This window comes from Pristiophorus japonicus, chromosome 15 (genome assembly GCF_044704955.1).
Source record: "Pristiophorus japonicus isolate sPriJap1 chromosome 15, sPriJap1.hap1, whole genome shotgun sequence".
Lineage (NCBI taxonomy): Eukaryota > Metazoa > Chordata > Chondrichthyes > Pristiophoridae > Pristiophorus > Pristiophorus japonicus.
The window spans coordinates 83,791,451-83,805,458 of NC_091991.1; the positions used below are offsets into that span (position 1 = coordinate 83,791,451).

Here is a 14,008-nt window from a genome sequence, read left to right on the forward strand (position 1 = left end):
TCGAGGTGCCGAATGGCCTCCTCCTGCTCCTAATTCTTATGTTCTTACCAAGTTCAAACTGGATTTGAACAATAGTCAATCTATGAATCACCCTGTGCGAGCAACGAGAATATATGTGTAAAAGGAAGGAGGCTTGCTGGTGTGTTGTAGGAAGGTTTCCATCTGTACCTACTATCTTGTTCATTATATGTTTTAAAAAATGGACAGTGCTCAAAGTGTACGGATACCTGGGAAGGACAGATTCAGCTTGGTTATGATGCCGGCCCAGTTGAATAGCCCATGGACACTCACCTTCATGGAAAATGCCAGGCCGCAGGAGGGAGTGAAGGGAGAGAGGAGTCTGCTCAAACAGGAACGTGCCAGGCTGGGAAGGGTTGGGAAGACATTTGCTAAACGTTAGGTTATACTCACTTGTTATTGGTTGGCCCTGTTGCCAGTACATCAGACTGGAGTTTGGGGAAGAATCCTTGCTCATACTTGCCCTGCCCGATCTTCATGTCCAGCAGGTGTGGGTGGATGGCAGTGTGGTCAATCTTCACCAGGCGCTGCTCAATGGCTTGGGCTGTGCGATACATTCATAAAGAATAGCACAATAAGTCAGCGCCCTTATACAGAGAGTACAGAGTAAGGGAATCAAAATCAAACTGTTAGAGAATAGGTAGGAGAGGGATTCAAAAAAACAATTAAAAGTGACCATGAAGTTTCAATTGACTGAGTCTCAACAGATTGTTGGGGAAATGATTCCTGCTCTTTAAGTTTAGCAGAACTTCTGTCTACTTATTGGGTCTGATACACAGATGGTCATGCACAGTGAACTCTAAACACTCAGCAGATTGGAAAACTGCAAATGTAACGTCCCTATTTAAAAAAGGAGGCAGACAAAAAGCAGGAAACTATAGATCAGTTAGCCTAACATCTGTCGTTGGGAAAATGCTGGAGTCCATTATTACGGAAGCAGTAACGGGACATTTGAAAAAGCATAATTCAATCAAGCAGAGTCAGCATGGTTTTATGAAAGGGAAATCATGTTTGACAAATTTGCTGGAGTTCTTTGAGGATGTAACGAGCAGGGTGGATAAGAGGGAACCAGTGGATGTGGTGTATTTGGATTTCCAGAAGGCATTCGATAAGGTACCACATAAAAGGTTACTGCACAAGATAAAGGTTCACAGGGTTGGGGGTAATATATTAGCATGGATAGAGGATTGGCTAACTAACAGAGAACAGAGAGTTGGGATAAATGGGTCATTTTCCGGTTGGCAAACAGTAATAGTGGCTTGCCGCAGGGATCAGTGTTGGGGCCTCAACTATTTACAATCTATATGAATGACTTGGATGAAGGGACCGAGTGTAATGTAACCAAGTTTGCTGATGATACAAAGATGGGTGGGAAAGCAAATTGTGAGGAGGACACAAAAACTCTGCAAAGGGATATAGACAGGCTAAGTGAGTGGGCAAACATTTGGCAGATGGAGTATAATGTGGGAAAGTGTGAGGTTATCCACTTTGGCAGAAATAATAGAAAAGCAAATTATAATTTGAATGGAGAAAAATTGCCAAGTGCTGCAGTACAGAGAAACCTGGGGGTCCTTGTGCAAAAAGTTAGCATGCAGGTAGAGCAAGTAATCAGGAAGGCAAATGGAATGTTGGCCTTTATTGCAAGGGAGATGGAGTATAAAAGCAGAGAAGTCCTGCTACAACTGTACAGGGTATTGGTGAGGCCACGCCTAGAGTACCGCATACAGTTTTGGTCTCCGTATTTAAGGAAGGATATACTTGCATTGGAGGCTGTTCAGAGAAGGTTCACTAGGTTGATTCAGGATATGAGGGGATTGACTTATAAAAGATAGGTTGAGTAATTTTGGCCTATACACATTGGAGTTCAGAAGAATAAGAGGTGATCTTATCGAAACATCTAAGATAATGAGGGGGCTCGACAAGGTAGATGCAGAGAGGATATTTACACTCATTGAGGAAACTAAAACTAGGGGACATAGTCTTAGAATAAGGGGCCGCCCATTTAAAACTGAGATGAGGAATAATTTCTTCTCTCAGAGGGTTGTAAATCTATCTGCCCCAGAGAACTGTGGAGGCTGGGTCATTGAATATATTTAAGGCGGATATAGACAGATCTTTGAGCGATAAGGGAGTGAAGGGTTATGGGGAGCGGGCAGGGAAGTGGAGCTGAGTCCATGATCAGATCAGCCATGATCTTATTAAATGGCAGAGTAGGCTCGAGGGGCCAGATGGCCTACTCCTGCTCTTATTTCTTATGTTCTCTGTGAAGGGACAATGTCAAAAGATGTGCTTTCCTATTGTCTCTTTTGGAGTTGATGTGCAATGGGTATGCTTCAAACAAACAAGGGACTAACTTGTGGATCTCACCTTACCTCAGCAAGTTAAATATCAGTTTGAGTATGGCAATTATGCACAGTCCCTTAATTAACGCTTGGACATTGCATTCATTAACCAGCGAGAATTGGACTGGACAAGTCGGTCAGTCTGTAAGATGGCCGTTGTAAATCAAAGCTGAGCGGCTTAATACAAAGTTGTCCTAAAGTTCAGTAAAGGCAGTCGTTGTTCCTCCTGACTTATTGTTCTATACTGGCTTATTGAGAACCCGAACAACATAATAACATAGGAAGGACAGGTGCAGCCTACATACAGTGTTAACTGAGGTTCACAAACTGTGCAGTGAGTCACATTCAGTGAGATTATAGACTGACTACTTATGTCTCCTAACACCAACTCAGTATCAGACAGAAGAGAGTAACTTTGTAGAAGGTCCCAGGTTACATCCATGGTCCATGCTAAGTTCAGTGATTTCAGTCAGGGCAGGGTTCAGGGACGGGGGTGCGGTTTGGGGATGGGCGCAGGGGAGGGCAATGTGGCCTTGGTGCTCCTGCTCCAGATTGATTTCTAGCGATTCCTATTGGAAAGGTAAGTCTCTGTGGGTGGGGATGGGATTAAGCCTCGCCTGTGAAGCTGCCTGGAATAAGCTTGCTGACACTCACTACACCCAGGATCAAAATGCAAAATTGGCCACATGGATTGAGGCACTGGCACCTTCCAAACCCACAACTTCCACCACCCTTAAGGACAAGGGCAGCAGACTAATGGGAACAGCTCCAAGTTCCCTTCCAAGTCACACACCATCCCGACATGGAAATTTATCGCCATTCCTTCATCGTCACTGAGTCAATATCCTGGAACTCCCTCCCCAACAGCACCGTCGGAGCACCTTGACCACACAGACTGCAGCGGTTCAAGAAGGCGGCTCACCACCATCTCAAGGGCAACTATGGATGGGCAATAAATGCCAGCCTTGCCAGCGATGTCCATATCACTAGAATTATGATCATGGGTCTGCGGCGGCCATGGGCAGCACGGCGGCCCCGACCTGCGAGAGACCATTAGTGGCAGGTCGGGGCCATAAATGCCAGCGAGCGGCGGCCATGGGCTGCGTGGTGGCGTACCACTGCAAGGTACAGGGCAACAGCAGCGAAGAGGGACGTCATCAAGGTCCAGGTCGGTGATTGCAGCGTGGGCAGACACAGTAGGAGCGGCGAGGTCGGGGCGAAGAAGTGGGATGTGATCGCAGCCCAGGAGAGGCGCAAGTTCGGGGCCAGGAGAGGCGAGGGCCGAGGGGCAGCCCACACTGTGATATGTGTGTGCACTAGGTCCATGCAGCAGAGCAGGTCTCCAGTTGCCACTGGACCAAGACCTAGCTCTGTCAAGCCCGTGTGGTGGCTGGTGTGCAACGGCCACCACACGTTAAAAAAATCCACACACAGGCATCTTCCACCCTTCAGGATGTAGTTCGGGACCTGGAATATTAGGTCCTTCATTGAAACACTTGTGAACTCATCCCTTTTTGGCGTGGAAGCAAGTCATCCTCACTTTGAGGGACCGCCTATGATGATGATGACTAGAATTATTTAAAAATATATTGTTTTTAAAGATGTGCTGGTGGCCATGGAACTGGGCGAGTTGTCACCTTTTAGAAGAGGAGGAGAAAGAGGGGAAATATACCTGGAATTTGATACGGGCAACAAGTAAGCCTGGTGTTTGTGGAACCAATTCACGCTCAGAGGCGACTATCACCGTGACAATGGGGATAAAAGCTCTTTCCCTCTGACAGCGGACACCATAATGGAGCTGCCGGCTCCTTTCCCCCCCACCCTGAGAATTGCTGGCGGGGGTGATCAAACGGACTGAAACTACCTGCAGCAGAAGAGAGAGGCTTGTGCTCCAAAACCAGCCAGATCAGTCAGAAACTGAGATAGGTCAACTGTCGCACATCGCCTTTAAACTTTAATCACCCACTGCCCCAGCAAATATTCCACCTGAATGAGTCATGGTCTCATTTGTCGTGCCTTCAAAGGTTAAGAAACGAAACCTTAGAAGCGCAGCACTAATATAGTCCTTCAGAGTTCTTGGACTGAATTATTTTAAATCTGTGGCTAAGGGCCCAGTTACTGCAATAATTTCCAAGCCATAATCATTCATTGCTCTTATCAGTCAAAGCCAGGAGGTGTTTGGGGCTGTAAATATAAATGCCCTGCTCTCAGACTAATGCTGGTTTGTGCGTCTGTATGTGCTGGAAGAGCTGTTCTCTTCATCATCGTGTATAATGACCTGTAACGGGAACGACAGAAGCAGCTCAATCAGTCTTCCCACTGCTGCTTCCTGCCAATGCCAATGATCAAGGACCAAAAATCCGGACATTCCTGTTCTACGTTCAGGATTCTCAGGGTCCTGAGTATCTTTAGCCGATATTTCCTTTTTACCCAACTTCCGCCCATCAGTTGTCTTTAGGCGAGTCTTTCACTGCATCTTGGTACTTCATCTGAGGTTTCTGTTGAAATAATGTCTCTCGAGTTTCCGATATGCCCCTCACTTGACAAAACCGTGGTGTTTAAAAGCTAGTAAAAAAATCTTCTGGCAATGACAACACTATTACTTTTTGGGGGAGGGGGAAGGAGCTTTCAGAAGTCACCACAAGGGGTCAATATTTGCAGGGGGTCCCCAGGAATGTGTCAATACAGGTTGAACCTCCATTATCCGCACCCTCAGGACTTGGCTTGTGCCGAATAAGGGATTTTGCCGGATAAAGGGAGGTCAGCCTGAGGGCTGGAGGGGGTGGGGGTGGGGGGGGGGCGAGGGCGGGGAGGGGGGTGGGGGAGGGGAGGAGGTCAGTGCCCCGGGTGGTGTCGGTGGGCCCCTAGCGGGCCCCAAAGTTGGGGTGGAAGTCAGCCACATTCTGCGCATGCGCCCCCGGCCGCCAGAATCATGCCGGACGAGGGGTGGTGCCAGATAAGGGAGTCCTGGATAAGTGAGGTCCAACCTGTAGTTGCAGGGGGTCTCCAGAAATGTGTCAATGGTTGCAGGGGTCCACAGGAATTTGTCAATGATTGCAGGGGTCCCCAGGAATGTGTCAATGGTTGCAAGGTCCCCAGGAATGTGTCAATGATTGCAGGGGGTCCCCAGGAATGTGTCAATGGTTGCAAGGGTCCCCAGGAATGTGTCAATGATTGCAGGGGGTCCCCAGGAATGTGTCAATGGTTGCAGAGGGTCCCCAGGAATGTGTCTATGGTTGCAGGGGGTCTCCAGGAATGTGTCTATGGTTGCAGGGGGTCTTCAGGAATGTATCAATGGTTGCAGGGGGCCCCAGGAATGTGTCAATGGTTGCAGGGGGTCCCCAGGAATGTGTCAACCGTTGCAGGGTGTCCCCAGGAATGTGTATATGGTTGCAGGGTGTCCCCAGGAATGTGTATATGGTTGCAGGGTGTCCCCAGGAATGTGTCAATGGTTGCAGGGGGTCCCCAGGAATGTGTAAATGGTTGCAGGGGGTCCCCAGGAATGTGTAAATGGTTGCAGGGGGTCCCCAGGAATGTGTCAATGGTTGCAGGGGGTCCCCAGGAATGTGTCAATGGTTGCAGGGGGTCCCCAGGAATGTGTCTATGGTTGCAGGGGTCTCTAGGAATTGTGTCAATGGTTGCAGGGGGTCTCCAGGAATGTATCAATGGTTGCAGGGGGTCCCCAGGAATGTGTCAATGGTTGCAGGGGTCCCCAGGAATGTGTCAGTGGTTGCAGGGGGTCCCCAGGAATGTGTCTATGGTTGCAGGGGTCCCCAGGAATGTGTCTATGGTTGCAGGGGTCCCCAGGAATGTGTCAATGGTTGCAGGGGATCCTGATGAAATAATTGCACGGGCTCCTCGGAAACGGGTTAATAGTTGTAGGGGACCCACGAGTATGTCAATAGTTAATAATTGCAGGGCGTAACCGAGACTGAAAATTTGAAAACCACTAAAGGAAAGGCTAAGTTCATATAAATATGTCAGGCAAACCTTACTTCCTGCTTGAGGAGATGGCAGACCCAAGCTTAATTCTGCCGCAATGTGATCAGGCAGCAAGTCCCATCGGGCGGCTTGTTCAGATAATTTACAAAACTGCCAATAGTTTTCATAAACAAAACAAAAAAATAAAAATTGTCGAACATTTTCACATGGGTACCAGGTGCAAGTAACATTCGCCGAGGTTGATGTTCTTCATGCAGAAGCCTTGACATTGACTGACATCAGGCACTGGACCTTGAAGGGATTGTACTCAGAAGCCCTGATCCCTCCTCTCAAAAGGAGGTCCAGTCACATCCAATTTCCAGCAAGGGTCCACTGGAGAGCGGGCAGGAATGGGAAAGTCTGGCTGATCTTCCGTCTCACTGAAGCTAATCCCATCACTACCCCCTCAGCTGGGATCAAACTTAGCACGGAGAGAAGGTTGAAGCTGGGACCTTTGAGTTTGCAAGTATTAGCACAACACTGGTCTAATCGGCCAATGGGACAACGGAATGTTTTTTGGTCTAGTAGATTTTATCGAATGTCATTTTGAATGAATGGAAGTGGAAGGAAAGCCATTCAGAGAAACGCTAGGCTCAGGTTATTCTGGGATGCCCTACAGTGCTATTGTTAGACAAGGATGTGAGTCACGCCATCGCCACGGAATTAGCTGTGAAAAGGCCAATAATAAATCTATTATTACGTTCGTCACCATCCTCCTGGTCTTCTGGGCAAAGCACATGAGGCTCTGGTGCCTGGATGTCGAAGGAACAGTGCCTTCGAGCAAGCCAGCTATCTGGGAACGAAAAGCACTTGATATGAAAACCTCCCTGTACGAATCTCCTCAGGGGTCACCTTAACTGGAAGAACAACTGACGTACAACAGGGCAAACAGCATATTGATCAGCATCTCAACCATGGCCAGCCACATAAATCTCTAAGATCAAGAGGGGGAAATAAACTGCCCTGTCAGCAAACATTGCAGAAAACGGTTCACCAATTGTTTTGTGCTGTTCGTCACTGCAGGCGTCAAGGCTATTTCACACTTATGTGAACATCTTTAGGTTAAAAGGTTGCCCTGACGATTAAGTATGGTCATCAGAAAACAAATATATCGATGATTAGGACAAAATATTAGTCCAACATTTCAACATTTACCAAAGCTTTCCTTCAGCTAACAAAATAGCATACAAAAAAAATGGCGAATGGTAGCATAGTGGTTATGTTACTAGACTAGCAATCCAGAGGCCAAGACTAATGATCTGAGTTCAAATCCCACCATAGTAGCTGTGGAATTCAAATTCAATTAATTAAATAAATCAGAAATCAAAAGCTAGTATCAGTAATGGCGACCATGAAATGTAAAAACCCATCTGATTCACTAATGTGCTTTTAGAGAAGGAAATCTGCCTTCTTTACCTGGTCTGGCCTGTATGGGACTCCAGACCCCACAGCAATGTGGGTGACTCTTAACTACCCTCTGAAATGGTCTAGCAAGCCACTCAGTTGTGCCAAACCGCAACAAAGAATAAGCTGTGGGAGAATCTTCATCACACGGATTGCAGCAGTTCAAAAAGGTGACTCACCACCAAGATAATGTACAATAAATACTGGCCTTGCCAGTGACGCCCACATCTCATGAACAAATAGAAAAACTTGGATTTATATAGCACCATTCATGACCACCGTACATCTCAAAACGCTTTACAGCCAATGAAGTACTTTTGGAGTGTAGTCACTGTTGTAATGTGGGAAAAGCAGCAGCCAATTTGCACACAGCAAACTCCCACAAACAGCAATGTGATAATGAGCAGAAAATCTGTTTTTGTTATGTTGATTGAGGGATAAATATTGGCCAGGACCCCGGGGATAACTCCCCTGCTCTTCTTCGAAATAATGCCATAAACGGCACCTCTGACAGTGTGAGGCACTCTCTCAGCACTGCACTGGAGTGTCAGCTTAGATTTATATGCTCAAGTCCCTGGAGTGGGACTTGAACCCACTACCTTTTGACTTAGAGGCGAGTGTGCTGCCCACTGAGCCACAGCTGACACCGTCACACAAAAATGTCACACACATGAGGCTGCCGTGCAATCTCCTCCCCCGTGTATTTTGTGTTGAAAGAGCACGTGATATTGGCCATTCCATGACATCCCAGTATGGTCGAAGGGATGAAGGGTCACCATCGGCTCTCTTTCCCCCTGCTTCATTAAAGCTGCATTGCCAGTTGCCTCTGTTGGGAGTGGGCAGCTCCTGATATGGTCTTCCCACCCCTCATCCACTCCGCAATCAATGGGGAGGTTCAGGAATGTATGGGGTGCCTCCCCGTCAATGGTGGCAGCAGTGTGGCCAAGCAGGGAGGACACCTGACCATGGAAGTTTCCATCACAATGAAATGAAAAAGGACTTGCGTTTATATAGCGCCTTTCACAACTTCAGGGCATCCCAACAGACAATGAGTTACTTTTGAAGTGTGCTCATTGTTGTAATAGTTCCTGTTCCAGGAAACACTGCAGCCATGATCCCACAATCAGCGACGTGATAATGGCCAGACAATCTGTGTTGTTAGTTAAGGGATAAATGTTGCCCAGGACACTGGGGAGAATTCCCCTGTTCTTCTTTGGAAATTGCCATGCAATCTTTTACGTCAATCCTGGAGGACAGAAGGGTCCTCAGTTTAACAGCTCATCCATAAGACAGCACCTTCGACAGTGTAGCACTCCCTCAGCACTGCATTGAAGTGTCAGCCTAGGCTATGTGCCCAAGTCTCTAGAGTGGGACTTGAACCCAGAGCCTTCTGACTCAGAGGCAAGAGTGTCACCCACTGAGCTTTGATGTTCTGATAAAAGTCCAAGGTTGCCCGTAAAATCCTGGCCTCGAATGCGTACAGACCCGTGAGGCCTGGCAAAAGCCATTTTTTCCAATCTGTCATGATATCTCTTGACAGATCTTCCACATCTCCGCAGCAAGAACATTCGCACGGGTGAGATCAGGCTATTTGCCCAGCGAATGTCCTTGAAACGTTTACGCCTGGTGAAAGCAGGTGCATAGCCTACTTTTACCAGCGTAAGAGTTTTAAAACACATAAAAATTAAATTTAAATACACATTTTTAGAATAAAAACCCTGTCCATTGAGGTAAGTTTATTTTAAACCCTAGTAAAACACATTTTTTAAAAATCCCCCCCAAATTTTTTTTTCTAAAACGTTTTAACTTTATTTTCAATTAATTTTAAATATGTGAGGTGTTTTTGTTATTTATTATGTTGTGTTTGGGTGTTTTTCTCATTGTTAGTAATGGGAACTCGGAGAAACGGAGTCCCCATTACTATCAATGAGAATACTGCACCGTGATTGGTTGTCCAGGCCACTTGACTCCAGCTTCGACTTGCGTACCTCGAAGACAGGAGCGCACTGCGATGCGCGTGGAAAGAAGGGCTCAGACCTTTCGGGTCTGGGCGTTTGTCCGAAGGAAGCCTCCGAACGGAATTTCAGGGCCAATATTTTAGCTAGGGTCCCAGATTCAATTCCAAATCTGTGGTGTGTCAGCTGGTCTTAGCTGAGAGGCTACAATTGGGCTCAGCTTCCCTTGGAGGGGCGGACTGGCCAGGGTTCCTGCTCCTGATCGCTCTCCAGTGGCTCCCATGGAAAGTATGTGGACAAATAAGGAATTACTAGGGCAGAAATCCCGGCCTCCCGGGTCCATACGACATTTCTACGGACCCGGGAAGGCATCGGAAAAGCCAGTAATGCGCATGCGCTGAAAACTGGCTTTTCCGATCTGTCAATTTTCTGGCTTGACAGATCCTCCGGATCTCGGGAGCGAGGACATTTGCCAGGGCAAGATTGTGGGATTTACCCAGCAAATGTCCTCAAAACTCTTGCGCCTGAAAAAGCAGGCACGTAGCCTACTGTTACAGGCGTGAGAGTTTTAAAATACACAAAAACATTTTAAAATAAAGTTTTAAAAACACATCTTAGTGTTAAAAACCCTTCCCACTACAGTAAGTTTATTTTAAAGAAAAAATAAAACTTTTTAAAACAATTGGCAAATTTTTTTTCTTTAAAAGACATTTCCAACAACTTTAATTTCTATTAGTGTATTTATGTGAAGTGTTTTTGAATGTTTTATGTAGTGTTTGTGTGTTTGGGGTTGTTTCTCATTTATAGTAATAGGAGTTTCAAACTTACAAAACTCCTATTACTATGAATGAGAAAATACTTACCTGTGATTGGGTGTCCAGGCCCACGTGACTCCTGCGGACGTCCCGACGTGAACGCGCTCCGTTGCGCAAGAAGAGGCCTCGGATCCGGGATCTCTGGCAAGTGTTCGACCAAAAGGGAAGTGCGCATCTTTTGTCCTATTTTTAGGCGAACGCCCGTGGGAAGAAGAATCAGGGATTTCTGGGCCAATCAGTCTTGGCTGTTAAAGCTACCTCTCCAATAGTGAGCGACACTCACTGCCTGGATTTACACTCGGGGAAAGTACTGTCATCTGTTTAAAGGCCATATGCAACGTCCTTTTGTGTTGAAAAATGTGGAGGTTGTTTAAAATAGAGCATGCAATAGAGGGGTAAATGAGGCAAGGAATTGGATTGTGTGTCAAACACAGACGCTTAAGTCAAAACTATTAACTTTTCAGAACGAGCATATGTTCTTCTTCAACAATGGGTCTTTAGAGGAAGCAGCATTATACCAGTATCACAGGGAAATTGAATGAAAGACATCCCCCCAGCTATTGAACACAATGGTAACCATTTAATTATAATTGTATTTGCACTTAGGCACTTTGTGTAATACTGAATGAGCTCTAATTTGGGGCAGTTAATTGAGTTGCTGCATGCTTCGCTGAGTCAGCACCACTCCGTGCTGGCATTATAATTTGAATTGGAAACTATGATTCCACAATACTTCGGGGAATTGTTAAGTTTTCACACTTTATTTCAAAAAAAAGTTAATTGACTCTCAGATAGAATGGTTAGAGAGGACCTTTTCCCTTGGCAGAGGCGTCAACAACCAGGCAGCATCGATTTAAAGTAATTTGTCAGAGGTTTAGAGGGGATTTGAGGGAAATTTCTTCATCCAGAGGGTGGTGGGGGTCTGGAACTCACTGCTTGAAAGGATGGTATAGGCAGAAACCCTCATCACATTTAAAAAGTACCTGGATATGTACTTGAAGTACCGTAACCTACAGGGCTACGGACCTAGAACTGGAAAGTGGGATTCGGCTGGATAGCTCTTTGTAGGCCGGCGCGGACACGATGGGCTGAAATGGGCTCCCTCCGTGCTGTAAGTTTCTCGGTTTCTATGATTCAGTTTGCCAGTTTATTCTCCTCTCGATACACTTCCACAACCAGCCAATCTTCCCAGAGCTCCCTCCACCCTGCATCTGTTGTTGTTGAGTGTTGCCGGACTATTTGACCGGGGGGGGGGGTCACAGAATCCCGCCCAACATGCTGTCCAACATCTCCCAGGAGTGAAACTTCAGTGGTGTCATTCTCGCCTCCGAGTCAGAAAGTTGTGGGTTCAAGTCTCACTCCAGAGATCCGCAATCCCACGGTCTGTGATCTCAGGCACTATTTCAAAGAAGAGCAGGATAGTTCTCCTTTCAAAATGAAAATGAGGAGGAATTTCTTCTCTCAGAGGATCGTGAATCTTTGGAATTCTCTTCCCCAGAGAGCTGTGGAGGCTGGGTCATTGAATATATTTAAGGTGGAGATAGACAGATTTTTGAACCATAAGGGAGTATAGAGTTATGGGGAACGGGCAGGGAAGTGGAATTGAGTCCATGATCAGATCAGCCATGATCTTATTAAATGGCGGAGCAGGATCAAGAGGCCAAATGGCCTACTCCTGCTCTTAATTATTATGTTCTTATGTTCCCCGGTGTCCTGGTCAATATTTATCCCTCAACCAACATCACTAAAATAGATTACCTGGTCTTTATTGCATTGTGACTGGGACTACCATGAACTGGCCAAGGTTATGTATTAAGTTAGAAGCCCATAAAGTGCCAGGCCATGGGATTCTCACACAAAGGGACCCTGATCTCAAATAGATTAGTTCAAGGGTAGGAGCATTTGAACTAGGAGTTGAGCATTCAGCTTCACAAGCCTGTTCCACCATTCAATTAGATCATGGCTGATCTGCACCTCAACTCCAATTACCCACCATTGCTCCATACCCTTACCTAACAAAAATCCATCGACCTCGGTCTTGAAAGCTACAATTGTCCCAGCATCCACACCCTTTTGGGTGAGGATTCCAGATTTAATGCATCAATCAGACGTCGGACTGCCCACATGGCCAAGGGTGAAGGGATAAATCTGGAGCACTGTCCCTCACAGGGTACTCTTGCACAGAGAGAGCCGCTAGCAAGGGGCAGGGACTTGGCCCCCAGCCCACGTGGAATTGGTATGTGTGAAATAAATAAAGGAAGAATGAATGCTCTGCGGATGCAGTGGTCCTAGGAAATAAACGGGAGTATTGAAGAGATAATACTTAACGATCCACTTGATTGTCAGTGTAATAGAAAATGCGGTATATCTCTCATCATCATAGGCCATCCCTCGAAAAGAGGATTTGCTTCCACGCCAAAAAGGGATGAATTCACAGGTGTTCCAATGAAGGACCTAATATTCTGGATCCCGAACCACATCCTGAAGGGTGGAAGATGCCTGTGCGTGCATTTTTTAACGTGCGGTGGCCGTTGAACACCAGCCACCACACGGGCTTGACAGAGCTAGGTCTTGGTCCAATGGCAAGGGTTAACCAAGACGACTGGAGTTTAGCTCTGCTGTACGGACCTAGTGTGCACACATATCGCAGTGTGGGCTGGCCTGTGCTGCCTCTGGGCCCTCGCCTCTTCTGTGCTCTGAACTCACGCCTCTCCTGGGCCCCGGTCCCATTCCTCTACGAACTCTCGCTGCTCCTTCGCCCCTGACCTCGCCGCTCCTGCCACACCTGCCCATGCTCCAATCAATGAACTGGGTTCATCATCATAGGCAGTCCCTCGGAATCGAGGAAGACTTGCTTCCACTCCTGAAGTGGCTGAACAGTCCAATTCGAGAACCACAGATTCGGTCACAGGTGGGACAATCAGTCGCCAAGGGAAAGGGTGGGTGGGACTGGTTTGCTGCACGCTCCTTCCGCTGCCTGCGCCTGACCTCTTCACGCTCTCCGCGTTGAGACTCAAAGTGCTCAATGCCCTCCCGGATTCATTTTCTCCATTTAGGGCGGTCTTTGGCCAGGGACTCCCAGGTGTCAGTGAGGGTGTTGCACTTTATCAGGGAGGCTTTGAGGGTGTCCTTGTAACATTTCCGTTGCCCACCTTTGGCTCGTTTTCCGTGAAGGAGCTCCGCATAGAGCACTTGCTTTGGGAGTCTCGTGTCTGGCATGCGAACTATGTAGCCCGCCCAGCGAAGCTGATCGAGTGTGGTCAGTGCTTCAATGCTGGGGACGTTAGCCTGTACAAGGACACTGATGTTGCTGCGCCTGTCCTCCCAGGGGATTTGCAGGATCTTGCGGCGACATCGTTGGTGATATATCTCCAGCGACCTGACGTGTCTTCTGTACATCATCCATGCCTCTGAGCCATACAGGAGGGCGGGTGTTACTGCAGCCCTGTAGACCATGAGCTTGGTGGTAGATTTGAGGGCCTGGTCTCTGAAT

At 47.2% G+C, this 14,008-nt stretch overlaps 1 protein-coding gene across 3 annotated transcripts in view; it reads right to left on the reverse strand.

Annotated features, from left to right (window-relative positions):
• LOC139280883 (DENN domain-containing protein 5B) overlaps window positions 1–14,008 on the reverse strand; it is a 340,537-nt gene that overhangs the window by 70,072 nt on the left and 256,457 nt on the right. For 2 of the 3 annotated variants that reach the window (XM_070900668.1, XM_070900670.1), the window contains exons 7-8: window positions 7,042–7,134; window positions 412–562 (exon numbers count right to left, since the gene is read on the reverse strand). In XM_070900668.1, the coding sequence (XP_070756769.1) occupies window positions 412–562; window positions 7,042–7,134 (244 nt within the window). The remainder of the gene's footprint in view (window positions 1–411; window positions 563–7,041; window positions 7,135–14,008) is intronic. The other variant, XM_070900669.1, reaches the window with a different exon arrangement.